General features: G+C 51.4%; 1 protein-coding gene across 2 annotated transcripts; it reads left to right on the top strand.

Moving 5' to 3' along the window:
- Positions 1–1155: 1155 nt before the first annotated feature.
- On the top strand, positions 1156–25387 carry PRAG1 (PEAK1 related, kinase-activating pseudokinase 1). 2 transcript variants are annotated; one of them, XM_087736641.1, is made up of 7 exons: positions 1226–1287; positions 3129–3183; positions 3765–4165; positions 5569–7415; positions 16288–16445; positions 19869–20608; positions 24091–25387. In XM_087736641.1, the coding sequence occupies exons 3-7, from the start codon at positions 3803–3805 to the stop codon at positions 25126–25128; spliced, it is 4146 nt and encodes a 1381-aa protein (XP_087592767.1). In that variant the 5' UTR covers positions 1226–1287; positions 3129–3183; positions 3765–3802; the 3' UTR covers positions 25129–25387. The 2 variants fall into 2 exon arrangements, with proteins under 2 accessions (XP_087592768.1, XP_087592767.1); XM_087736642.1 differs by lacking the exon at positions 3129–3183 and having other exon boundaries at positions 1156–1287.
- The last annotated feature ends 1993 nt before the right edge of the window (positions 25388–27380 follow it).

Below are 27380 nucleotides of genomic sequence, written 5' to 3'. Positions count from 1 at the left end.
TAAGTGGAGGAGTTCCCATATTTTCCTGTGTTTCTGCTTACTGCGTGCTCTCTGGACTATTTTAATAACAGATCAAAAAAGAAGCGAGAGCATGAGCAGATAGCTGTAACTGCAGAAGACCAGCCAGCCGGGATGTTTGCAAGTAAAAAGGTTTGCAAGCTGCGGTACTGCCCAAATTCCCGGAAGGAGAAGAATTTACCGGGATGATTGGTTCCCGAGAGGGAAACTTTTTCTATGATGATTGCTGTGCATATCTCCAGCTTCTGTTTTTCTATTCGGGGCTTGGGTTTTCCATTATGCAAGCCTATTTGCCTTTTTAATCCACTATTTTCTCCTGAAATGCACGAGAGTAGGAATGCTTTGTTGCGCTAAAGGAGAGGTGGCTGAAGCAAGGAACTGAGCTAAGGCCCTGACCAGGGCAGGGGGAGACCTGTTGGGGTTTTTTTACCTAGTGTCAGAGAATTTAGATGCTCAAAACTAGACACCTCAGAGCAAGCGCTAGGGTGAGGGAAGACCACTCCTTTTCCAGCCTGCCCTAAAGCGCAGCTCAGACACTACAGAGAGCAAAACCTCATCTCGCTCCTTTAATGACCCCCAGCCTCCCAGGCCAACAGCAGTTCGGGATTTTCCTGAGATGCTGCCTGCGTTTTTTTTGCACGGTGGGGTCAAATCCTGCTTTCAGTCGCTGCAAACTTCTCTTCCTTCCACAGCATCCCCTGGGGCAGCATCCCCTGGGGCTGAACTTCTCCGCGTCCTTGTCTGGCAGCCTCGGCGAGCATGAGTGGGCTCTCTGGCTCCCAGCGCCTTCCAGCTGGGTCCAGGACTGTCCCAAACCTGCTGTCGGGGTGCAGGGGTGCGGGGTGTGTGTAGGACCCTGTGGGGTCTGTGCGGGGCTGCTGGGGTATACGGGTGCCTGCATCCCCCCCGAGGGCTTTGGTACCCGCGGGGGGTGTCCCTGAGACCGTGTGCGTCTGCGGGAGCGCTGCTGGGGGGGCGCGGGGGTGCCGCTGCGGGTGCGGGTGCCCCTGCAGCGGGTGCGCTTTGTGCGAGGGGGAGCCACGCGTGTGCGGGGCGCGGGGGTGCCGCCCTGCCCCCGCCCCGGCCGCTGCCCACGCCGTGCCCCGAGGGGGCGGGCCGGGAGGCGGGGCGGGGCGGGGCGGGGCGGTGGCTGCCCCCCGGCCCACGCGGGGCCCCGCTCGCCACTCGCCCGGTGGCGACAACGGCGGCGGTGGCCGGGCGCAGCGCGGAGCGGAGCGGAGCCGAGCCCAGCCCCGCCGCGGGAGGCTGGTGAGCGGGGAGCGGGGCCGCGGGCGGGCGCCGCGCCTCCGCCTCCCGGGACAAAGCCGGGCTGGGAGGGACCCCTCCGCCGCCGCTCGGGGCCGGGGCGGGGCTGCCGGGGGTCCGGGCCGGCGGGGCCGTGCCGGTGCCCACCGAGAATGCGGGCGGAGGGCGGCGGGGCGGGGGGAAGCCGGCCCGGGGCGCGCACCGGTCCCGACCGGCGCGGCCGGGAGCCCCGGCGGGCCCTGCCCGGTAAACTTTTCCCAGTCCCGGCGGGCGCCCGGCGCCGCGGAGGGACCGCCCGGCAGGCAGAGCCGCTTGGGCTGGGGGCTCGGGGGTTTCTTTTTGCGCCGGAGCATCCCGGTGCCGCATCCTGGCATCTCCACCCTAGATCACAGGGAGCCTTTACATCGGGCCCTTGCCGGTGCCCCGGGAGGCGCGGGGGCTCCGGGGAAGCCGCGGACCCGGCTCCTGGCTTTCGGCTTGGCCCGGGGGGGCCGAGCCCGGCCGGTTTCCCCGGGCGGCGCGGCGCGGGTCGGTGCGGGCTGGGGGACGGGGCTGCCTGCCCCGGGGTCTGGGCAGCGAGGAACAACGGCCGCTTCGGCTGCAGAGAGGGAAATCCCGGTCTATTAAAAGGCGGTTGGCAGCGCCGATTATTAAAGCAGAAGCGAAGAGTTTTTTCTGGCTCCGGTCCCTGCTTTCCTCCCTTTGATTTTTCTTTTTCCTTTGTTGGCTCCTATCAGGACACTTGTTCAACTTTGGGTGATGCCGGACACTGCTTGCCAGATCCGAAAGGGGACAAAGCAACAGTGCTAGAATATTTTTTTAAAGATGTTTTCCCTGCAAATAATGCTAGTCTTGTTGAAGGTGTTGGGGTACATCCAAGAGTGATTTGCTGTCCTTTGGTTAATTTGGACTCTGTGAAGTCCATGGAAAAATCGGTGGAAAACAGTCTCTTCCCTAAAAAGAGAGAGACATGCACTAATCTGATTTGTGAATCCCATTGATATTCCCCTTTTTTCTGCTCTTTCATGAAACAGATCCTAATTTATCAGCTTGCCAGACAGAAGGAGCCTGCAGGTATTAATGCTGTAGCCGATCAAAGCCTCCCTTCCCAAAGGTGGCATCTGAATTCAGATGATGCTTGTGGGTCAGTAGCTCTTCCCCCACTTCACTTTGTCCCACCCAAGCTCTTATTAGCAGTCTTCCTTTTCGCCATGCAGTAGGGTGGCTGTCGGAGAGGATGGCCAGGGCATCTCTGAGCCCGGAGGCAGGAGGCTTTACTGAAGCGCGGGCTGGTTTAGAAGCACGTGCAGGTGCGAAGGTGCCCATAGCTATGGTGGTGTTGCAGTATGCCTGTGTGGAGGAAGCACTGAAGGATCAGGCTGGTAAATTGTGTTCTTGTGCAGTCAGGATTGGGGTGTAAAAGTGCCTGTTCACTTAGGGACCCTCGGGGAAGGAGCCTCGGCTTGCTTTGCCTTTCCATTGGGGTCAGCTGGCCGGGAGATGATGACCTGAAGTTGGTTAGGTGGGGAAGGACTCTGTGGGGCGATGTGGGGGACTTGTGTGCCCTGACACCCGTAGCAGCCGGCTGCAATTTTCCTGACCTAGTTGGGTTTTCTGATCTTCCCTTCCACTGAGCTTTGTGGGAGTCCTCGTCTGAAGTATCTCCAAAGTTGTTAGCTCCAGGTAGCTACTGGCAGAGTGCAATCAGACCTGGCCATGCGGGGAGGGGGGGCACAGGAATGCAGGAATGTCTTGTTCCTGGGGCATTTGCTCCTGAGGAAGGAAGATGGGAAGGGATCCTTTTCTGTAAGTAATCCAAGAGCAAAACATTTCTCCCCTTGCAGACAATGAATTGTTTCAGCGAGCTGACGCTGTTATTTGTGGCTTCTGGCACACCAGGTAAGAGCTGTCTGCCAGGCACTTGCTCAAATCAGTGCCAGCCCCAGCCTTGCTGATTGCCTGTCTCTGTTGCACTGGGTGGGAGAGAAGCCTTTGTGTGCCACGGCAGTAATCACGGTGGTGCTTCTGGGTGAAGGAAGGTTGTTGCCGGTCCCCTTGGTTACACAGTCGCTGGTTCTGGTCCTTGTATCTCCAGGCCTTTTTATTTTCCAGAGAGTGGATGCCACTTTGTAGAAAGAATTTTTCCTGCCTGGCTCTGCTTGTGGGGCTGTGAACAGCTATTTCCAAGACCTCTTTACCCTTGATCTAAACCTTGCATGAGGCTAGTTATACGTGCTCATTAAACAGGGAATTAAATCACATAGGAATGCTGCTTGCTTGATGCCTTCTCTATTACAGAGCTATGCTTAGAAGTTGAGGCTTTTTAAGTGATTGTGTGGGCTTTAGCTAGGCTGTGAAAAAAGCCTTGTAAACAATAAGCCTTTGTGATGAAGGCAGAGTAAGCGTAATTATCACCTGTCCTATTAACAATCTTCCCATTTTTGGGCATAACCAAACTCATCACTGTTGTGCTTTTCCAGATAACTAGGTGGTCTTTAAGAGCGGCTCTGGGAAGCAAATGCAAAATGAGCAGCAGAGGACGGTGCAGAAGACGCAGAGGCAGAGGGTTCTCGGTCTGAGCCACGAGGATTTGAAGATGTCTGCGTGCAGTGATTTTGTGGAACACATTTGGAAGCCCGGCTCCTGCAAAAACTGCTTCAACCCAAAGAGTTCCCATCAACTGCAAACACCCCCAGACGTGGGAGTTTGTGGCGTGCTCCCGAATGGAGTTAGGACCAAGCCTGAGAGCCCCGCGTTGGAAGACGAAGGTGTAAATACCTCCCCCTTCTCAAAGCCAACAATTGCTGTGAAGCCAACTATGATCAACTCAGATGTTTCTGACGCGTGGGCGGATGTGAATATGAATGCAGATCTGTCACAGGTAATGATTAATCCAGTCAAAGCATGACTTCCCATTACTTACCTCTCCTTGGGAGTGCTAGGAATATCTGTTAAAACAGTTTCCTTCCCTTCATTTTTCCTTCTGGTCTTGACTCAGGTTTTTAAGCCTCATATTGGCTTCTCAGAGTATCTTTGGCTGAAGCTGAATGAGATGTTGCTCACAAGGCATGTGCAAAGGAGCTTAAAAATATGTTGTTCGTTTAGGAACTTCCGGATTTTAAATGAGGATGTGGGTTAAAGTTATTTTCCTGGGAAGATATACTGGAAAGAAGTCCTGGCTGGTTGCAGTCAGTGCTAACTGGATCCATGGTCTTTGTGGGTGAGGAAGAAAGTGCCCTACCTTCCTAGTCCAGCTCCTTGGGCTCCCAGCCTTTGCCAGAGCAGTAGTGCCCTCTGGGTGTAGCACTGCTGTCTGCCTGCAGACTGGCAAGCCCTGGTTGTGTGAGTTGCTCTTGAGATGGGTGGTTCACTCCTCTCCCCGACCAGTTGGTATCAGCGCCACCCCAGCGATGTGGAGTGAAGCCTGGGCTGCCGTCGCCCTGCTTGTGGCGCAGGTGGGCTCCTATCTCCCGCCCTTGCCCCAGAGGAGAGCCGGGGCTCGCCGGCTCTGTTCTTAGCCTCCTGTTGCTCTCCCTTGCTTCCCCTCTAGGGATAGAGGGCACAGGAGCGCAGGCTGCCATCGTCGGTGGGGTTTGCTCTGTGCACACAGATTTGGCCCGAGGCCGAGTTTTATGCTATGGGTGCAGGTTCCGCCACCCTGGGGCTGGGGCTCGCTTCGCAGGCACGTGTTACCCTCTGCCTCTCCCGCTCCTCCTCTCCCTTGGCAAGCAGGATAGATCTCCCTCAGATGATGAGATTTCAGATACATTTCCCCGCCTGCTCCCCGGTCTGTACTGCTGAGGGTAGCCAAGCTGCTATCCCAGGATAACCTGTGATAATCCATGTCTGTGCTCTGGAGTGTGCGACTCCGGAGTAGCAGTGTGAAATCAAACGAAAGTAAGCAGAAGGAGGTGCAAATACTCCTTCCCTCTCTAAATCTTTAATTGCACGGTGATTTGCAGACAGGATGACAGGTTGGACACGTTTCTGGCAGCGAACCCACAGAAAGAGAAAGGAGAATGCCTCATTTCAGTGCATTGCTATTGTTGGTAATGCAAGGATTGCAAATGGTCCAGGAAATGGGACAAGTGTAATTTCAGTAGAAATTGGTAGTTATTGGTGGGGTGAGCACAGAGCAAAACAGACTGCAAACGCCAGAGGGCTTTTCTGTGGAGCTGCTGTTTTGGGTTTTTTTGTTGTTTTGTTTTTTTTTTTTCTCACTACTTCTCTTTCATTTTGCATGTGCACATCCTGACAGCACACTTGTCTCTTTGGCCTATGCAGGTCAGCTGGGGCATGGTTTCTGGCAAACACCTCCTTCTGAAATCAGGAGATGCGCAGCGGATCTGCCTCGACAATTTTGGCAACAGTGGTGTGAGAAAGCCCTTCCTTCACAACCCGCCGAGCGACTGCTTGTCTTGCTGTCCTCCTAGCTACTCCATGGTGGGCCTGCGCAGCCTGGAGAGTCGAGTGGAGAGAAATGTCTCCATCCACAGCCTGGTGCTTGTGGGTGAGTTGGGCAAGCAGGAGGACAGAGCCAAAGACAAGTTTGCCCTGCTGCATCGGGCCCCCTGCCCTAATCCATCCGCCTTAGGGGACAGAAGCACTGCGAACTGCAGCAGAAACCCTTCTTCCCAAGCCAGAGAAGGAGCAGCGCTCCCCTCGGAGGGCGACTGCGGTCGCCTCTCCTCCAGCTTCGAAAGTGAAGGGGGCGAGTACTGTTCGATCACGGACTGCCACAGAGAGTGCCCAGTCTCATGGGAGCCACGTTGTGCAGAGGGCAAGGGTGCCCGGTGCGAGAAGGAGAGCCCTGCTCCCTGCGAATGGAGGCAGTGGGATGCTCACGAGATTCCCAGGCCAAGTGGCAGGGCAGTCAAGTTCAGTGAAGAGGAGCGCAGAGCTGTGAACGTGGCCTTCTGCATCACGAAAGACCAGGGTGATCCTCTTCCCTATGCCCTGTGTTCAGAGAGGAAAAAGCTGGCTCTCCATGCCGAGCCTGCTGCCCTCCCTGAGAGCACGGGGAGCAGCAAGGCGGCTGCCTTTGCTTTGTCCCGAGAGGACAAGGACTCGCCTCTCCCTGGAGAGCCCTCTGTCACCGGAGGCCCCCGGCCTGAGGGTTCAAGCACTCCTCAGCAGGCTCTGGTGGAGCCGCAGCGCGCTCACCTCACCGAGCCAGCCCGCGGTGATCCCATCTACGCCGAGAGCACCAAAAGGAAGAAGGCACAGCTGAAGGCTGTCAGTGGACAGGCAAAAGCAGAGAAGCTGGCCCACAGCAATGGCAAGGAGCAAGCTGATGGGATGTGGAGAGATGGTGGCTGGTCTTTGGGGGGTGAGAAGGAATACCAGGACTCCACCGGCCAGGTGGCGGCAAAGATAACCATCATGACTGCACACACAGAGGATGATCACAAGACAATATTCCTCAGCAGCCCTGACTCAGCGGTGGGAGTTCAGTGGCCGTGCATCAGCCCCACTTCCCACCCCGATTTTGGGGCTTCATCACCTGCCATTGAGCCTGGAGAGATTTTTCAAGCATCTGGAAGTGAAAACAGCCCAAGATTTCATCTGGCAGCTCCTGCCAAGACCTCAGTTACTGAGAGTCCAGCCATTCCCCCAAAGATGTCCAAAAACAGCCAGCCGGGCAGCGAGGGGAACCGTGTGCCCCCGGTAAGCTCCCATGTGGCAAAGTTTGGTGACGACAATGGCCACGATGGAGCTGGTGTTCAGCTGCTGCCGAGGAGCTATACTGATGCAGGTGCCTTTGGGGCATCCCCTTCTCCATGCACTCATGTCAATGGGGTCGCCGTGGAGGAGCCCAGCAGAGGCCTGGCAGGCTCGTCCTATGACAGGAGGCAGAAATACTACACCCCAACGTGGACCAGGCAGTGCCGGATAGAGGAGGAGGAGGAGCAGGAGCAGGAGCAGGAGGAGGAGCAGGAGGTCTTAACCCACCCATGGGCAGTGGGAGCGGAGAATGGAAGAGCTGGTGCCGACCTTGTGGATGAAGGCCCGACACAGGAGAGCCAGACTGGGATCAGCAAATCGTTGTCTTTCTCCTTTGATTTCCCTAAAGACAAGAGCAATGGTGTGGAGTTTGCACCACCTCCACCACCGCCGAAAAAGCAGTCCAGGTACAGCCCTGTGAGTGTGTGCGTGGCGGTCTGTTCACCATTTGCAATCGGGATGTTTGCTGCAGGGATTGATTGACTAGGAGGTGCTTCCCATTCTTTTTTTCTTCCTTTTCTGTTCAAAGGTGGGCTTTCAGGAGCACAGATGAAAAATTACTTATTTTCTTACTCTGAAAAGCTGTCAGATCTTTGCAAGTCCTCATTCAAATGCTGTGCATACTTGCAAAATATGTCTTCAGGGCTGCAAGGTATAGCCTTGGGTCCCAATATTCGAGAGAGAACAAGGTCCGTGCCCAGGATGGCTGGTGTTTCCCAGGTCAGCTTCATTCTGTCTTGGCACAGTTCCTTCATGTTGAATAGAACAGAAAATCTGGGGTTGCGAGCTCCTCTTGCAGGTGGAACTGGGCAACGTCTCGGTGCTAATAGCAAGAGCCTCTGAAATCCTCATTTTCAGTTTGGCTCTAGTGTCTTTTTGCTTTTGAGGTTAACTCTTGAAGCTGCAGTTTCCCAGGGTGGACTTCTTGCCTGCGAGCAGGTAATTGGAGCTTGCCTGATGTGTGCTCACGATGTGTGGGAGCCGCCTGGCTTCAGGCAGCCTTCCCCTCGCTGCTGTCCTGGAAGTCAGGTTTGCAGGCAGAGTGACTGCAGGCCCTACAAAACAAGCGAATGAGGGAGAGCTGTCCATCTGGGAAGGAAGTAGCTCTGCTAAGCAATTAAAAAAAACAGGCTTCCGATACTTTCGGTGCATTCAGTATCTGCAGCTGTGTGTATCACAAAAAAAAAAAAAAAGAAAAAAAAAAGGAGAAAATTAAGGAAGAAAAAGTTTATTTCCTTTCAATGCAACTAATGGATTAGGTTGTCTGATCATAGTGGGGAGGGATACCTTCACATTCTGCGGGTGTCCTGCATTTGCTTTATTGCATGCGTCAGTTTTGTTACCTGGAACTGTGCATTGCTCAACAGATTTGACTCCAGCTCCTTGATTTAAAAGTTGAGAGAAGGGTTGGACGTTCAGAGGAGAACTTTCTCTTGGGGTCCATGGTCAAGCTTATGCATAGGCATCAGTGACCTCCAGGCTGAGACTGTGGTTGAGTTGGCCCATCCTCTCTTTTGTTCTCACACTGAATTTTCAATGTTTTTAGGGTTGGCTAGCCCAGGGAACTAGTGTTTTAAATTTACCAAGTGGTGAACAAATTAGGTTTCTCAAGGAAAGGGAAGAAATGAACAAGAGGCTTTAGTTCTCCTTAATGCTGGGCTTCCTGCTGTGATGCTGCATGCCTGCTGGAGTCAGGGGAAAGAAAAGGTCCACGAGCAAGTAAGCACACAGATGAGCTTTATTGCCTTTAAAATCAAAGAGGGCACTAAGATGTGCTTTATTTTTGACCTTGTGAACTTTCTTTCATGGCTGCTGCCTCTTGGTATCTCCTATCAGCCTGTGACTTGGGGTTGTATTTGCCACGTGAGGAGTTGGGTTGTTGAGGTCTAGCAGAATTGTGATGATACAATGCTGCCAAGCAGTGATCATTTAGGAAACACCAAGTTGCCTGCTGAAAGTCCTTTAGGACCTGATTCCTTCCCCTGCAGAGCAGGGGTCACTGGGCAGGCCAGAAGGCTCTCAAACTCAGCAATGTATATCCCAGCAGCATCTTCCACTTACAGTGCTAGGACCTCCTTCCACTCCAGCCATGCAGAGCCCTTTGTACTGGGGGCAAGGATGCTTCCCTGGCAGTGCTTGGAGTCTCCTTTCTGCCTTCATGAGGGCTGGGAGTGGAGGCAGGGGGCTCCTTGATGTGTCGCGGTGTCTCCTTGGCTGGGTGACTTGGACCAGCTGTCCTCCAAGCCAGAAGCATGCTCTGCTGTTGCCCTCCACATGGAGTTACGATCCATCCTGAGGGGCGTGGAGCATTTTCTGCTCCTTGGAGGGGTTGTTTCATGCTCCTGGTGTGATCAGGCTGTGCCAACTGTAACAGTTGTTTATCTGAGTCATCCTGAAAGCATCTGTGAAAGAGGGCAGGGAAACTGAGGTCAGGGAACATGTGGCATCCATGACTGGGATCTCTGGGAGAGACATAAACCCTGCCAGGTGGTTGAAGTAGGTGCGGGCATTGCTTTTACTCCTGTGGCTGTAGGCAATGTGTTGTGCTGCATGTATTTGTCTCCTAAACGCCTTGATGCCTGCAGCTGAGCCTTGAGGCACCTTACTCAAAGAGCATAGCCCTTCCTCCGGCTACCAAACCCCTGCGCAGCCGGCCTGAGGAGCGATTTGATCAGATGGCAGGTTTTGCAATCCGTGCAAACCCAGCTGGTTGCTTTGTTTGTTTGCTTTGAGGGTGCTCTCATTTTCGTCTCAAGCGTGGCTTCTCTGAGCGTGTTGATGCAGGAACCAGGGTGTTGTTACCTGCGCGTGGCGATGGGAGGGATGGCTACGTGCACAACTGGTTAAAATCACTGTAGCAGGATTGTGTTACCCTGGGCAGTCATTGCTTGCAGCTTCGGGTCATGACATGACTCTCACCTGGTGCTGGAGGAACATCTCCTCTGGCCTTCCTGGGCTGCAGCCAAACGCCTGAAGAAGGGAGGAGATCTGGCACTCAGAGGTGACTCTGAGACACATCCATACTCTCCTAGGCCCTGGCAGTCTGTGGGCATGTGTTTGTCTGTAATGGAAGAACCACCACCGATACGTCTGTTATGCTTATGTAGTCCCTCGCAGAGACAGAGCTCATCAGCCCAAGACGTCCTCTGGTGGCACAGCTGCAAAGGCTCCTTTGATGGGTGGATGTAGACGAAGCCAGCGTAGACCTGGTTGTGGCACAGTCTTGCAGGTTGGGGCTTAGCAAATCAGGGTTCATCTCAGCTGCAGGAAAGGCGTGTCACCATCCTTTTTCCTTCTAGATCTCAGGCTCCAGCAAGATACTTGTTTTCATGCTGGAAAATGAAGCCTGCCTGTTTGCCTTTCCTAATTAAACTTAATTGCTTATTTTAAAGAAAACTTGCATGTGTGTTCAAACTAGTTTCAAAGCAGAGAAAGAAAAAAGTGAGTCTGTAGATTTTGTTTTGTTCATCTTGGCTCTAACAATTAAAAGGGAAAAAAGTTTTTACAGGGCAAATTCCTGCCAGGCACTGAGGAAACTCTGGGTTTGCAGTAAGCTGTCTCTGAGGGCGGTGGCAGGAGTGATATTAGGGAGTTTTAAAAGTTGGCGCAAAAGAAGAAAATAATGAATTTGTGCCTGTTTCATCCTATATAAAGCTACTCTGGATGTCTTGCGACTGTTTCTTCATAAAATCCTTTTTTCCTGCTTGTTTGAAAGATTATAGATATTTAAGGTATGCTTGGTCTGAAATGGAACGGAAAATGAGTCGAATTACAAGAGGAAAGAGATTGGAAAGGGAAGATGGTGGCTGGTCTTCTTCCGAAAGCCGGGAAAGGATCACCAGGGGAACCAGGATCCCCTGGACTTGTATGTGCAATGACGACTTAAAGGTTCTTTGGTGTGAAATGCTCTAGCGTGGCCTTCAGTTTCTTGGCACGAGGGATGAATCTTTGCTGAAATTTATGTCTCTCTTATGCAGAGGGTCAGGCTAAAAGATCCTAACGGTTCCTTCTAGCTTGCAAAACCTTGACGGTTAATTTATTTCATGTGCCTCTTAAAGAAAGGAAACAGTGATGCGGTTTTGCATCTTGAGCTGTTGGCTCTTGAGCTGTTTTCGTCATAATTAATGCCACCTTCAAAAGGCAGTGCCGTAGATCGCTTCTGAAATTTGCTGAATGTGCTGGCTTGGTGTAACAAAAGCGTGTAGCACGGCACATCCCGACACCCACCATCGCTGAAAACAGCCAGGACAAATGAGCTTGAGGTGTGCCAAGACTGCATCTTACGGTGCTGCTGCTGCTGCTTGTTGCCAGAGGGAACAGAAAACAAGAGCATTACAAAAACCAACGATGTTGGGAATTGGATCACCAGGAAAAGAGCCAGGTTTGTTCCTCACTGGGGAGGTGGTGCTGGCTGGTGGGACTGTGCTGTGTGTTTCTTGTCAGGAATCAGTCTGTGACGGAGCAGTGCTGCACCTGAGACAGAATATTCCCCTTCTCTTAGCATTCTCAAGGCACCCATTTCTGTTTGGAGGTCAGTGTTAGGGTGTACCCTGGTGAGAAACACGGGCTGGCTACATGGAGCTGCTGTGGCAATTAGAAAGGCAATTGGATGTCACGCGGGTCCCAAATGTTGACCTTCTTCTCTGTGGCTGTGATCTCTGTGACTGTGGATGATAGCAGGGACTTGCTGTGTTTGGTCTAGGTCAAGCCAGATTTATTATTATTAATAAGTAAATAAATAAAAACTCTGGATGGAGTCTATTTAAATACATAATTAAATAAGTAAATAATGCAAAGAAAGGAGTGTATGGCTCAAGCAGGAGAGAGAATCGCACTCCAGGACAGGGAGAGAATACACCTTTTGGATTTTCCCTGTGTTTTTTGTCTGAAACTAATCAGGAATTTCTCACGCTGCTTCTGCCAGTGGATCATTTTTAAAAGGTTGTGATTTATCAGCCAATCTTTTAGGAGAAACGGTTTCTTTTAGAATTAAAGTTGTTCACTTTTCTGTGTTTTTCCTACTTTGCCACTTAAAAAAGCACAGAGTTGGAAATTGGAATGAGATTTGTTGTCCTCTTCACCACATCTGCACCCCATCCGAATTTTGCCTTGCATCTCCAGACTCCATACCCTTCTTTCAACTTAACCTGCACTACATAAAACCTTTTGGTACAGGGAAGAGAGGTGTAGTCCTCCCTTTCCCTCACCTCGATTTTGGTTTCTCCACATTTGCCAGCTCGTAGCAGAAGGATGAGTACAAATCCAAGCCTCAAATGTTGTAAGCTCCTGTATGCTGGTTTTTAACTGCCCTGTGCATCCAGGGGAAGATGCTGGAAGACACAGCAGTGGAGGCAGGAGGAAGATATCATTACTCATGTTTCATGATAGACAAGCATATGGTACAATGGTGCTTCCTCTTGTGTAATAATTATGCCCAGCCATGTGTTGCGTTTGATGCTGTAACACAGTCTGGCTTTTCTCTCTGCCGTGCATTAGTTCCAGTGTTTTATTTTGGGAGGGGGTGTCCTGTTGACATTATCACCAGACTTCTCCTGGAGCGCAGTTTGGTTTGTGGTGGTTTGTGTGGGTCCTCTGCTTCCTTCCCTTGTTGCATCATTTGTAAAGCTCAGCATCTGTGTTATCTGTTCAAGTCCTGTCATCTGTGCTGAGAAGGAGTGACCCCCTCCTGCCGGCACAGCAAGGCTGGGAGACCCCTGCGATGGGGCTGCAGAGCGGGCGCTCCTTGGGATCGGGTCTCTGCGCGGGGCAGAGATGCCTTCCAGCATCCTCCACCGCTGCCAACAGGCTGCGCGTGTGACAGCTGCTGGAACGGAGCAAGTGGGAGCCTTGCAGCTCTTGCGTCTCAGTGGCCTTCTCAAAACCTCCCTGCCCCCTGCACTTTTGGAAGGTAACCAGATCTGTGTGTCAAATCTCAGGCAGGAAATTCAAGCCGAAGGCATCCCCAGAGTCCAAGGGATCCCTGGGGCGATATCCCAAGGCACGTGTGTCTGCTGTGGTTAGGGGACCTGTGCTTTGGTGACCGTCTCCACTCTCTCTCCAAGAAGTGCAAGGCACACAGCCGGCGATGCTAGAGTCCCACAGCAGCGTCAGGTGGGACCCCAATCTGTTAAGAAATGTGAGATTAAACACATGGCTACTGCTCGAACATGAATTGCAGGAAAGGCAATGCATGCCCTGGCTGGAGATGCAACGTGGGGCACGGCAAATGATCCAGGTCCCTTTGCAATGTTATAGAACTCCAGACTGGTGGGGTTTTTGTTTTGTTTTGTTTTTAACAAGACTGCTGTTTTCAACATTGACTTGTTTTAGGCAGGACTGTGGGAATGGTGTGGAAAGCCAGCTGGATGAAATTGTTTAGGATGGGAAAACTGGAGAATAGTGAACAGGAAGGGTTGCCTGAATATGTCAGCGTGTTGCATGAAGGATGCTGAGTAATTGAAGTGTATTTAAAGCTGCCAGAATAATTTGGAGACCTGGAAATCCTGTGTTTTTAGGTTATTAGATTGGGAGAGCTGACTCTTGTGATCTGTTCTTTATGCACTGACACGTGAAGGAGGCTCTGGTACTGCTCTTGAAGTTGCTGGTTACATTTAAGGTGCTGAGCACAGATTTTTGAAATGGAGGTAAATTAACCACTGCTACATCTTTCTGAAGGGAAGTGGAGCCCACAGATGTTAGCAAGCAGGTGGGGGGGTAATCACGATGATTTCTTCAGGTTTAAGATAGGTTGATGCTGTTTATTTCCAAGGGTGAGATGGAGAATAGCCACCTCTGCCCTTGCAGTCACGCGTGGTGGAAAGGGACACTACCAGAGCAGGCGAATTCAGGTTAGCTGTAAATTAGGATCCCACAGGCTGTCACAGCAATGGGTTGTTCACCTCCTCGTGGGGTGGAATTTTACTGAAATGGGAGAGTTTGACCCTAGCAAGCGTTTTCAGTAATGCTTTGGTATAGTGGGCAGTATTTTAATCTGTGCAGGCTACAGCCTGGGCTTCAAGCAGCTCTTAGGAAAAGAAGGAGATGTAAAGCTGAGAGATTTCCAGGCGGTATTAGCTGGCCTGGCTGTAACATCTGAAACAAGAGCAGGATGTCGTTTAAGCGGCAAACAATTTCTATTTCGGTGTGCCTATTCAGGAACTGCATTTTACATAAGTCACAGCGGTACGGAGAGGAAACGGGGCTCTGTACATCTGACTTCACCGCGACATTGAGCTCGGCAGACGCAGCAGCCAGCACGGTTCTGGCAGCCGCCGCATTGCGCCCAGGTTGCTTGGAGGAATAGGTGTGGCTGCGCACGGTGGACCTTGGACCCCGCCGAGCAAAGTCCCATCTCTCTGAGTGCGGGAATGGTAAGGCAGCTCTGTGGATTTGTGTTTTAAGTGATGGGAAGGAAACAGAAATGCACCAACTTTTCTTGGGGGGAGCGGGGGGGTGGCGGGGAAGGGAGGAATGTGTTGGAAAACCTCTCATCTATGCAAATCGAGACCGGCTCTCTTGCAAAATCTTCTTCTTTTCTTATGGATTCAAATGCTTCCTTGATTCTTGCCAGGTCAGACAGTGCACCCGCGTGGGTGTGCATCCATGCATGTTTTCCCCTCAAATTACTGAAAATTAAATGTCTGGGAAAGTTACAGGATAAAGATATATCTTTATAATAAAAAAAAAAAAAAGGATTTAAGTCCAGTTGGTTGCTTTCAACAGCATTAATCGTAACAGAGCTAAAACCCTCAATGTGTCTCTCATTCTCTCTTTTTATTTTTTAACTGTGTGGTGCATTGTGAAGTTTTATAAATCATCCCCGAGAGGCTTGCTGTGGTAAATTCATCACTGGTGCAAGACCAGTGTCTTTGCTGAGTTATACCTGAGGTGGTTTTTAGAGCCTTATTTTCATCAGCCCCTGAGTATTTTTAGACCGAGGCTGCTCAGGCAAATGAGGAAGTCTGGCAGAAGTTTCTTCCGGGCTTCTCATACGCTCTGCTCTCCATGTGGTGGTGCGGACACGAGAGTAAGTGCTTTGTCTGGATGGGGAACGAAACATTTCTCAGTCTTCAAATAAAAATCGCTCGTGGCATCTGCTGTGCTTGGGGGTTTTGGAAGAGGAGGGATCCTGTGCGCATGAACGGGGTGCCAGGAGAACACGGTCGTGCTCCTCTTTTGTTTGTCTTTCTCAGCAGCCATTCAGCCGCCTGATTAGGAAATGCCAGATACCTTCCAGCAAGATAGCTGGTGGAAATCCTTTTTCTTTTTTACAAGTCTGCCACTAACCTTTTCACGTTCTTCATCAACAATGTGTTGAATTTTATCAGCAGATTGGCAGTTTTACTTAAAAAATGTGGACCCATAACCTTCGTTTACTGGCCGATAGAGAGTCTGAACTGTACCAAAGCTAGGAGTGTTTGTGCTTTGATGCGCTGCCTGATTTCAACAGTTTCTGTTGTTTTCCAAGGAGGAAAAATGAAGAAAATACAGGGGAAATTCTTTATCTTAGCGAAAAGTTCTGCTTGCCTACAACTGATCAATTAAACCATGACCTGGCAGGTTATAACCCCAGTTTGTGTTTTGTTTGTTTATTTATTTAGACAGATGCTGCATGGAAAACTGTAGGTCTTACATTAAAAGCTGCATGGTGGGTCCTGAGTTTGGCAGACACTCGTTTTCTGTAGAGGCGCTTCTTCTTTCGGAAGGTGTCAGTTGTTATTGTGATGCACTGAGGAGACAACAGCTGCTAGGGATGGACTCTTCTTCCACTTATGCCTCCACCATGAAGGAATCGGGTTCTGACACGCAGCCTCAACCTGCCTTTCTGTAAAATGGGAGGAGTGATGCCACTCCCTTCCCTTGAGAACTTTACCAAAGGCAAACACTGATGGGTCCCCACTTCCCAGTGATGGTGGCCAAGATGGGATGTGGCCCAGGACCCCGCATGTGCTAGGCAAAGGAGGCACAGAGAGGGGCTGGATGCAGTTGACTCAGTGCTTCTCTCTCTGCGCAAGCACAGCTGGTTTGGCATGGGGGGCTGGCATGGGGCTGCAAGGCTATAACCTGCTCAGTGTCAGTGGGATGTGATCCCCAGATGCTGGAGAAAGAAGAAAAGTGCAGAGGAATGAGGTACTATGGCATGGTAAAAGGCTGCACAGTGTCTGTATGGATGTGCAGGGACCAAGCTAAGGCTGCTCTTGGCTTGATTCTCCATGCACAAGTGCATGCAGGGTATCGTTTGCCATCTGTCTCCTGACTCTTCTCTTTCACTCTCTCTAGGCATGCTCTGAAAATGAACCAGAATAACGCTGAATTGGAGAGGGTCAGCAACAGCTCTGCTGAGAGCCTCAGCCCACCTTTCAGGAGTGTCCACGTCAGCTTCACTGCTGGCTCCACCGACAGCCTCGACTCGGACACGCAGACCGGCAGTGATGGCAGTAAGTGAGCAATGGGTGTGCAAGTGGTAGCATTGGACCTGAGGAAGGAATTACCTCCATCCTGAGGCCCACTGCTGGGGCAGCATTTCAGAGCAGGGATCATGAGGGTCCCATCACCTAGTTCCCCCAGCAACCCTTCATCTTTCCACTTCTCCTACCCTTCTGCCTCTTGCTGCACTGAAGATGAATGTGGCAGTCATGCCAACATCGTGGGCTTTTTCCTCTTTCATTTGGCAAGTGCCAAAATCATTCACCCTGCGGCTCTCCTCTTGTCTGCATAAAACCTCCATCTGAAAGCAATTGTCCTTATCCTGCTTGTGCTTCATACGTTGCACGAGGTCACAAGTAGCCCTGCCGTAGAAAGTCCTCCATAGATTTGAGGAGGACCAGAAGGAGTCTTGTGCTAGAGGTGATCTCCCCCTCTCATTGTGTTCCCAGTTATTTCTTGAAGGGGAGAAAAATCTGCCTGCACTCGTTTAACTGAGATTAAAAAATACTTACTGTGAAGTCACTTTTTTCATCAGTGCGTAACTTAGACGTGCACTAACGTGTTCAGCAGCTCAGAAAGTATTTCCTTTGCAAAAGCAACCTTCGTGTAGTGGAAGCTCTGTCTTTCCAAGAGCAACAATGTGCAGCAATAAAATTAAGAGCCAGAGCTCTGGAAAGTCCATTTTTCCACTGCTAACTTGGAGTCTGAGAGTGAAACCATGCCAGGAAATTGTACAGGGGGAAGAAAAACTCACATATATTGGACCTTTACTTGCTGAGCACAGAAGCAATTTGCTGTCAAAAATGATACAGGACAAGAGGATTTCTCTGCCTCCACTAACAGAAGCAACTGTTTCAACTCGTCTCACGAAAGCTGAGGTTTTAAGTAAATAACCTGAATGCAATTTTTCTTGCTGATGCAAGCAAGAAGCTATGCAGTCAATCACTGAGTGAGGTGAGCTCAAATTAATTGGCCGTGCTGTCAGGTGTTAAAATATGAAGGGGGGAGCTTTTACGCCCTTGACATGCAGAAGAACTGTACGCTGAAGGTGCAAAGCACTGTTAGGAAAGTTGTGAAAGGGTTTCATTTGTTACCATGTGCTTGGGGCAGAGCCCAGCAGCATGTAAAAAAAAGGTAGGAGCAGTTTGGCATTTGTGGGCTAGGCATGCGGACCGGTTGCCAAAGCTTCCAGTGCTGACGTTTGTTCCGTAAGACTCTCGAGTAAATCTTGCCTCTCGAAACAGGGAATCGGCTGCGTGTCCTGGCAGAGGTGCCTCTGTTGAGTTGCTCTGGGGCTGCATGCCGAAGAATTTCTCTTGGCTGTATCCTCTGTCAAACCCCCTTAGACTGGAAGTGGCAAGATATGCCATGCTAAATGATCCCTGCCTGTGGCTTTTGACAGTGTTTTAACGGAGGGGATCTTTCCCATGGACCAGGCAGGTTATGATGCAGATGTCTGGGTTTTCGTCCAGTCTTGGGGCATGCATCTCTGTTGAGCCATGGGCTCCACAGGTAACTGTGCAGCTGGAGAGCACCTGAAACTGGAGAGCAGTCAATTGCTCAGCAACCGGGTGTACAATGCAGGCAGCCACCCGGGGCAAGGGCCCCACAGGAAGCTCGGCGCCCAGGAGCGGGGGCAAAAGAGACGCGTGCTGATTCACAGTGTTTCCTACAGAGCTGTTTCTGAGCGTGCTGTCAGAAACGGGGCGCTGAAACTGCCTTGCATGGGAAGCTCATCTTCTGCAGAAGCCGAAATCAGTGCTGCTCATTCCCGGGGTGTCTCTCAACGCTGCTGCTTGGGATGGGGTGCATTGCAGCAGGAGCATACAGGCAGCCTTGGCAGTGGAGGGGACAAACTAAAATTGATGTCATGCTACCAAACTCTGGTGGGGAGGGACAGGGACAGATTGTGCCAGCATCCACTGTGGTAGCTGAGAACTAGGGGACCTGCCCTCACCTCGTGCGGTCTCAGGTGGCGAGCAGCTAACAGGCATTGCTGTTCTGGCACAGCCAGGACAGCTTGGAGCCTGCCTGTGACACGCCAGGACAGGCTGGGAGGTCGGGATCTGAGGTCCTGCACTTGGAGGTTGTGCGTGAGAGCTGGTGAGTCACTAGGGCTGCGAGCCTGCTGCTGCGGGCTGACGTGAAACTGCCCCAGGGCGTTCCTGGTGAAACTGCCCCAGGGCGTTCCTGCGGGGCAAGCAGAAAGCCACGGTGAGGAAGCGCCTGCTGGCAGCTGAAACCTCCCCGGCAGCCTTGTGAGGAGGAAGGATGGCTTCCTACCACTCTGCAGCTTTGGAAGCTGGGTTCAAAGAAAGCAAGAGATCCCACTATCTGCTGAGCTTGCTTGGAGCAAAACCCCACCATCCACCTTTCAAGGTCTACGCTTGCGTGCAAGGTGTTAGCAGAGCTCAAGTTTATCAAGAGTCCCACCTGTCATTTAAGTGGTGTAGGAAATAATTATGTCTCTTCTTTTAATTTCCCCTGCAGACCCTTCCACTCCACATTTGTTCTGTCTCCATGACCTGAAATTACTGCTCTTTATTTCAATGTCAAATCATCTTTTTTTTTCCTTCCCACTCGTCCCCGCTGCCCCCGCGCCTTCCCTTCTTCCATAACATGCAAGTATTACCTGTCTCCAGTCTGGCCAGGGTAGGAAAACAGCTGCCACAGCTGCCTGAAATGAGCCAGCCACCCCACTCCCAATCCGTGTGTGGATGGCATGTGGTGCTGCTTGGGGTTTAGTGATATGTAGTGGGGCCAGGCTGCCCTCTGAGCAAAGAGGTCTGGCAATAAGCTGAGGGACAGGCAGCGGGGGGGAGGCCAGATTTTTTTCAGGAGGATGGAAATTGCCAAAATCCCTGGCCTTGCCCAGTGACCCTTACCCGGTGTGAGGCAGAGAGACAGGTCCAATATATTTCTTGGGCTGCTCAGGTACCGCTTAAGCCGGAGGGCTGGAGCTGTGTAGCGTGAGTCACTCTCGCTGTGCCACTGAAGCACTGGGTGGCAGCTCCCAGGCGAAACAGGCTTTGTTTAAGAGATTGTCCTCGTATACCCGAGTGCTTCATTCTTACCTCCTGTGGATGACATCACAGCTTAAATATTTACTTTCTACTAGCTTTTTACTACTGTGTATGCAGTTCATAAGGGAGTGGTTTCAGGGGGGGCATTTCTCTAGATGGCTGGTTGCAGCCGCTTTGCAAACCTACTGTATTAAACTGGATTAAATACCTAACCCCTTCAGTGAAGCTTTGCCATTGTGAATAGATGAGGATTGTGCGCTGGGTTAGGATGTAACCTGCCTTGCTGCTTTGTTCCCAGCCAGGGCCCCGGGAGAGGTAGCCTGTGGGGGTGGCAGGGACATGGAGAGGGACCCGTGCTCCCAGCCCGCAAGGGCCACTCATGGCATCTTCTTGTGTGTCGTTGTCTCCTAGGGCACTCGTCTGAGCCGAACCACTCGCCTCCTCCAGCTGAGAGCCAAGTGTTTCCCTCTGTCCCTTTCCTTCCTGCCTCCAGTGAGGATGGTCCCTCCTCTGCCCCCAGCTGCCCACCCCCTCTACCCCAGAAGAAGACAGTGAGCAGAACGGTGTCCTCCCCAGATGGCTTTTTTGGGGGACAGGTGTCTTCAGGCAGAGCGACCGGTGCTGCCAGCCCCAGGCTGAACGTCAGCCACTCCGAGAGCAATGTCTGCCTCCGAGAGGAGCCTCCCTTCGTCCACCCAGCTGGCCTGGGGAGCCACCCCAGTGCCTTCTCCTCCTCTGAGTCCCTGGAGAAAGGCTCCAAAGGAAACGGCTACTGGGGCTCAGCCACTGGTAAGAGCACAGGGGCTTGCATCCCCAGCAGAAACCTCCAGTCCCTTTCCTCCTCGCAGCTCAGTGTGTCCAGCCAGGTGTCATCGGGCTCCAGCCTCCAGCTCCACAACCTCCTGAGCAACATCGACAGCAAGGAGGGGGTGTACGCCAAGCTGGGGGCCCTCTACGCCGAGTCCTTGCGCCGCCTGGTTGCCAAGTGTGAGGACTGCTTCATGCGGGAGCAGAAGAACGAGCTGCACTTCAGTGAGAACAACTGGTCACTCTTCAAGCTGGCGTGCAACAAGCCCTGCTGCGATTCGGGGGATGCAATATATTACTGTGCCACCTGCTCCAAGGACCCTTCTACCACCTATGCTGTGAAGGTAAGCCCGCGCCCAGGAGGTATCCAGGCTTATCCCCATCTTCCAGTTGGGAGGACGAGGCAAAGAGCTGCAGGGTCCAAGGCTGCATGGGGGCCTGTAGCAGAGCTGGGACTGAACCTTTGAGCTTCTTTCCCCCCTTTCTGGTGTATGGATTTGAATGAAAGAGCGGGAAGCAGACTTAGTGGTACGCCTTTGAGAAGCACCATCAGATGCACACAGTGGCCTGTTTTCTCTGCTTGTCTTTCTCACAGGTGAGGCCTGGCAAACAAAACCCCTTCCAAAATTGCCATGTTTCCCCTACCCCTTGCAAAGATTGATTTGGAGAGGTAGTTTTCCTTGTAACAAATGCCAGTCAGATGCTTATTGCTGCAGACTAGTAGGGTCTGCAACCCAACCAGTTTCTCTCTGAAAAGTCTTTGTGCAAATACTACGTTATAAACTCAGAGGTACTCGCCTCTGATGACACAAGCTGATGAAAGGCTGTTCAAAAGACAGCATTTTTGCCTCTGCCTGCCTTTTAAGTGGAAGGTCTGACCCAGAAACCCTGTGAGTGCTTATATGATCTTGAAACTACAGGCATTGTTAAAATATTGCAGACCTCAATTAAACAATGTGAGGCTGACCTAGCCATGCTGTGTAACGTCAGGTCTGAAATATTTTCCTGTAACTCTACAGAATCCATGTTTGAAATGGAAACTTGAGGTGCAATAGTTCAGCTCTTTGAAACCTGGATAGGTAAGCTTATCCAACCTGTTCCATGGACATCCCATGGATTTTGGGTTCTTGACCCACGTTACTACTTGAACACAGAGCCTTTGACTTCTATTCTGATGTAACCCTAGGGGCATCTCATTGCTGGTTATTCTTCAGGTTGTTTTCAAAACCTACAGTAATTCCCCAAAAAAGCACTGTTAGAGATGCATTAAGCAAGAAACCCCCCCCCCCCCCGAAATCTCTGCTGAATCGTTTCTACCATTATGAACCCCAAGGGGATCTTTTAGTTAAGTGATAGCTTTAAAGCCAGTTCATATGCTAAAGGAAGTATGGTCAGCCCAAGAGGGGGGCTGTAAATAACCAGAATGGAGTTAGATGAGATCTTGCACCAATACCCCTAGTCCAGCTCTCAGAGCTGCAGCCTCTCTTGTGTGTTATACCTAAATCCATCGCAACTTTCCCCCTGAAACCTGAGAACTGCGTGGTGAACTGGAGCGCTCCTTTTCAACCTGCGGGTCCCTGTGGCACGCACACACCTTTGCTCTTGCCTGCTGGGTTAGGTGGGGTTCAGAGGCTCAGCTCTATGGCTGTAGTTGCATGAATTCTTGCCAAGGCAGAAACACCACATTTCGGTCTCTTAACGGGACTGCACTTGTGTCCCCGCATGTGATGTGGGCTTACTCTGTGCCCTTGGTACGCTGCAGAGCACCTTAACAAAGCCAAAACCACTCCAACAGGGCCGTACTCTGCGCCATCGTAAAGTGAGGTTGTGTATGCGTTTACACATGTGCATGCGTACACCTCCTGCAATGCTCCTGTGTGCCATCTTCCTTTTGGTAGCCAAAGTAGAGAATAATTGTGAAACTTTACAACTGGCCAATTCCTAGCTGCCCCTCCTGGCTTCTGGTACAGATTTTCTGACATGAAAGAGATCACAGACCTGTAGTTAAAATTAGACTTGGAGAGCTCAAAATTGGCAGAGGATCTGACTTGAGCCAAGAAGCCTGCTGAGGAGCAGGAGCCAGAGTTTGGGCTGTGCACAGGCAGACACGGCTACGTATAAAACAGTTAGAAGGAGCCAGGGTTACATGAAATGGCTTTAGAGGAATTAAGCCAAGATATGCTCCACGCCTTGGCTCCTTTCTCGGCTTAAAGATGCGTGACTAAGCCAGCCCCAGGCTCCTGCTTGGAGCTTGCCGCATGGAGGATGCCTCTGGTGCAGCCAAAGTCATGAAGAATGGCTGTCCGGGGAAGATCTCCCTGTCTTCGTTTGGTTGCAGTTACTCTTCCAGAGCCTCTTCTCTCGCAGGAGTTCCTCCCCTTTTCCTAAGCCTTACATGTCTTCCCTACGTGGGGAGGAACAAGCAGGCTTGTTCGGCAGAGGGCTGGAAGGCCTCCTCTGCCTTTGGGGACCTTCTGAGTCTTCCTGCATCCCACTGCGTTAATCTGCAGTCTGCCTAGCTCTCCAAAGCTTGTCTTTCCACAAAATAAGCATGCGGCCATGGCAGGGTATTTTTGTTTAGAAAAGAGAGGACAATAGGGATTTGAAATGCCCTGTCTCCACAGTATCGTCTCATCTGAGTGAATTACCTGCAAATGCCTAGATTCAAACCCTCGCTAGAGGAATACAAAAGCAGCCCACTTCTCCAGCTTCTCTCTATTCTTGCATTTATTTTAACTCGGAGGCAAAATTGATTTCTTGTCCGATTTTGCACGCATGCTGTGACTGGCAGTGGCAAGCTCCAGGGTTTGAAACCTTTCATGCTGAGTTTCAGCCTGTTGCTGATTCCTGTGTGTAAAATATAAATACATCGCTAAATAAAAGAGTATAATAGAAACGCCACAAGGCCCCATAAGCTAATGGATACTCCTATAATAAACCTGGGTTTGAGTTTGTTTAGTCTTTAATGCAGTCATAAAGCTGAAATACAGAACAAAATGAAGATAAAAGTCATGTGGGTTTAAGAGAATCCAGACTATAAAATGCTTTTTCCCCTCGAGTTTGCTGCACTCTCGCTTATTTTTAAGCCTGTTCTTAGCTCCCACTTTCTCTCTGGTGTTTTTTCCCTGTGCTGATGAATACAGCTTGTTGCTGGTTTCCCTTAGCCATTGATCAGGGGTTTGAGAGTAGTCGCTGACACAAGGAAGCGGGGTGGTTGAGGAGGATGTGAAAGTGGCTCCCGGGCTTGGGACCAGAGAAGGGTTAGGTAGGAAGAAAGTGCTGGAGGTCTCTGTCTACCCCTCACTCCAAACAGGGCCACCATCGCAGCCACATCACATCGTATGGGGCCTCATCCAGGCAAGTGTTAACCATCTCCAGAGAGGGAGGTGGCACATCTTCTGCCACAGGCTTTGCTCTTCCCTCTGCAGAATGTCTCCTGCGTTGCAGGGGGGGGAATCTCGATAACATCTGTGATGTAAAAGCTATGTTGCTTCTGTCAGCAATGAAACAAAATCTCCAGAAGTTACTCATGGGAGGACTACCTTCCTCCTTTCCTGCAAATATTGGGCATCACCTGACAAAGGAAACATGCCCAGAAACACGACCCAGACACCTGGTTGCTAAGGTTGGGGTGTTGCAAGACAAGAAAGATGCTCAAGCCAGGAGATAGTTTAAAGTACTAAAGGGACCAGTGTGCACCCTGCTTCTACTGATGTCTTCCTTAGCACCTGCAAATCTCATCTTAGGAATGCACCTCTGGACTTCTGGTCTCTGCCCTGTCTCTGTCACTGACTGATGAGACTTTTCTTTTGGTCTCTCCTCACAGATTTGTAAAACCCAGGAGTCTAAGGTGGCTGCTTCGTACTGCAGCCCTGCAGTGCCAGTCCACTTCAACATCCAGCAGGACTGTGGGCATTTTGTGGCCTCTGTCCCCTCCAGCATGCTGCTGGCCTCAGATGTGGGGAAAAGCATGCCCGGGGATGGCCTCCATCCCTCCCGCACTGCCAGCGAGCACGACTGTGTGGTGGTCATTACCCGGGAGGTGCCGAGCCAGACCACTGCCGACTTCGTGAGGGACTCGGTGATGTTGCACCAAGCCAAGCCCGAGCTGTACGAACGTCGCGTTTGCTTCTTGCTCCTCCAGCTCTGCAATGGCCTGGAGCATCTCAAAGAGCACGGCATCATCCATCGTGACCTGTGCCTGGAGAACCTCCTGCTTGTCCCCTGCAAGCCCCCTATGAGCTGTGTGAAAGCCAAAGATGACAAACACCTACCCCGCCTCATCATCAGCAATTTTTTGAAAGCCAAACAGAAGCCAGGAACTGGAGACTCCAAACTGAAGAAGAGTCAGGCCCGGCTGGCCCCGGAGATTGTGTCGGCTTCTCAGTACAAGAAGTTTGACGAGTTTCAGACTGGTATTCTCATCTACGAGCTGCTGCACCAGCCCAACCCCTTCGAGGAGAAGATGCACCTCAGGGAGCAGGAGTACAGCCCTGAGGACCTCCCTGCTCTGCCCAGCCTCTCCATCTACTCCCGGGGGCTCCAGCAGCTGGCCCACCTGCTACTGGAAGCAGATCCCATCAAGCGTGTGCGGATCACCGAGGCCAAGCGGATGCTGCAGTGTCTGCTTTGGGGACCCCGAAAAGACCTCACCGAGCAGCCCCTCAGCCATGAGGAAGCCCTCTGCCGGGTGCTTCAGAACTGGGTGGACATGAAGCGTGCCCTGCTCATGATGAAGTTCGCAGAGAGAGCTGTGGACACGGAGCGGAGCATTGAACTGGAGGACTGGCTGTGCTGCCAGTACTTAGCGTCTGCTGAGCCGGCCTCCCTCTCGCACACATTAAAACTGCTGCAGCTGCTCTGACCTTGGATGTGTCTCGGAGGCAGCTGAGGGCTCCTGGCTGCCTTGCGGCTAAAGGTACACAGCCCCTTTATACATGAGAGGCTTGAATCTCAGCTGCAAATGCATGTTCACCTCCTGCCCTGCACTCCCATCAGAGTGCACAAGACATATTTAGTACCCTCGGCACTGTTAATTTGCGAGCAGGCAAAACTGGGAACCTACCCCTATTTTGGGGGAATATTTTTTTTTTTTTTTTTTTGGTATGGTAAGTCTGTGGACTAATAAACTCCTGCCTGCGTGTGTGCATGTTTCTAATGAACTCAGTGTACTTGAGCTGATTTCTGCGCCTGTGGGACAGTCCTTTGATCCTCACCCTGCCTAAAGCATCAGAGCCTTTTTGCCCGGGAACACCACCGGTCTCCAGAGTGGCAGCAGGGATGAACGGTTGGCTGCTTCTCCTGGGGAGCAGGAGCAAGTCATGTAATGCTCCTCTGCAAGGGAGAACCAGGAGGGGCTTTCAAATTCACATCTTTCGTGGGTTTTGGCATCCATTTTGCTTCTCACTTTAAAACCAAAAATTACTGCTTGTTTCTGTGTCTCAGTTGTATTTTCCACTGAGGGCAACTCAGTACCAGCTGCCTGTTACCTTTGTTAGATACTAATACAGCATGGCTTTCCTGTCTAGTGGTGCAGCCACGGAGGCTGTTGATTGTGAAAGGGTGAGAGAGAGCCCAGGATGGGTCTGTTCATGAGGATGATGCTGCATGCTGGGAATTACCCCTTGTAAAGTTAATGAAATGGGGAAATCCCCAATTTACCTCCAAGGCCTTGGAGGGGAAGTTGGGGCCAGGTTGCTTTGCTTTCCCCATCCCTCCAGCTCCCTCCCTTCACCTGGTAATTCACCTGTGCCTTGTGTCTAGCATTTATTTAACCCCTTCATCGAGAGATGAGGTGGCATGTGAAAGGCCAGGGCCACTGGCCTGTGGTCTGGGAGGGTCTCATTGCTGCTGGTGTTTGAATTAGAAATGCATAGGGCTGCGTGCACTGTGAACATGCTCTTCCACCAGATGCGATGCAAGAGCAGCAGGATGGAAGAGGGAGAAACTGGCTTGGCTCCCTCCAGCCCCTTTCCTTCCTTCCAGACATACAGCAGCCACTCAGCTTGGTAGAAAGGCCATGCTGCTGCTTGGAAAAACTGATTTTCCAAAAGGTTGTGGGCTGCTTTTACTCTTCCACCCCAACACAAGGCAGAGATGAGCTGCCCTGCTCCTGGCACCAGTTCTGCAGCCCTTGGAGAACGGGTAGGTTTGGAACACATGGAGACAGCCCAGCATCAGCGTAGCTGAGACAGGATGCCACTAGCTGGGCCATCCCCCCTCCCAGCTCAAAATGAGAAATTCATGAGTGCTTTCCAGCCTGCTCTCTTGGGGGAATTTTAATTCCCCAGGTTTTTTGACACTTCATACACTTTCTGTGAATCTTTTCCAGGCTTCTCACCTGGATTTTTTTTTTTTTTTTAATCTGTTTGGCTATGGTTGCTACTGATGGGAGGGGATGGTTCCTTGGCTGGGCACCCATTTGCAATGAATTTCCCCTGATCCCCTTAGGGAGGAGGCTGTGCACGTCCCTGCCTGCTGAAAGAATGTGGGATGGCTCCAACTGCGGCCCTTGTTTTTTTGTTTCTTTTTTTTTTTATACACTGGCTTTCTTGCGCCTGACTCTTGGGTTCACTTCCCTCCAACATAGGTGGCAGGAGCCTTCTGGCTTGGGAACCACTGTCCTGTGGACCATTCTGGACACATCGCCCTGGGAAGTCTGGCCCTGGCTTGCCACATGTGGTCTCACATGGGCCAGCAAAGTGATGAAACAGCTGGGGAACCTGCCTGAAGGAGCCCAGCATGTTGTTCAGAGATAAGGTGAAGAGATGACTCAGTTTCTAAGCATGGATATAGGATATAAGTTGGAGGCAGCTCTGCAGGACAGCACTGAAGGAGACGGGGCCTGGCTATGACAAATCCAAGCTGTGCTGGCAACCGGGAGGTTATATGTGGAGCAAGTGGCTTGCAAGGCCTGGGCTGGGTACTCAGCGGAACTCAAGAAGTAGCCAAACATCCAACCAACCCACATAAAACATGGTTGGACCCATTTTGCATGCTGAGTTTCAGTTCAGTGGCAAACACTGACACAGGTATTGGCACAGGGCCTGCATGGCATGGGATGTTAAGATGATCAAAATGCTTTCCCTTGAGTTTGGGCACTTGAGACTGGTTCTG

Source organism: Nipponia nippon, unplaced genomic scaffold (genome assembly GCF_047370975.1).
Source record: "Nipponia nippon isolate SJK-2023a ecotype South Korea unplaced genomic scaffold, ASM4737097v1 scaffold_6, whole genome shotgun sequence".
Taxonomy (NCBI): Eukaryota; Metazoa; Chordata; class Aves; order Pelecaniformes; family Threskiornithidae; genus Nipponia; species Nipponia nippon.
This window is presented reverse-complemented; position numbering and strand designations above follow the sequence as displayed.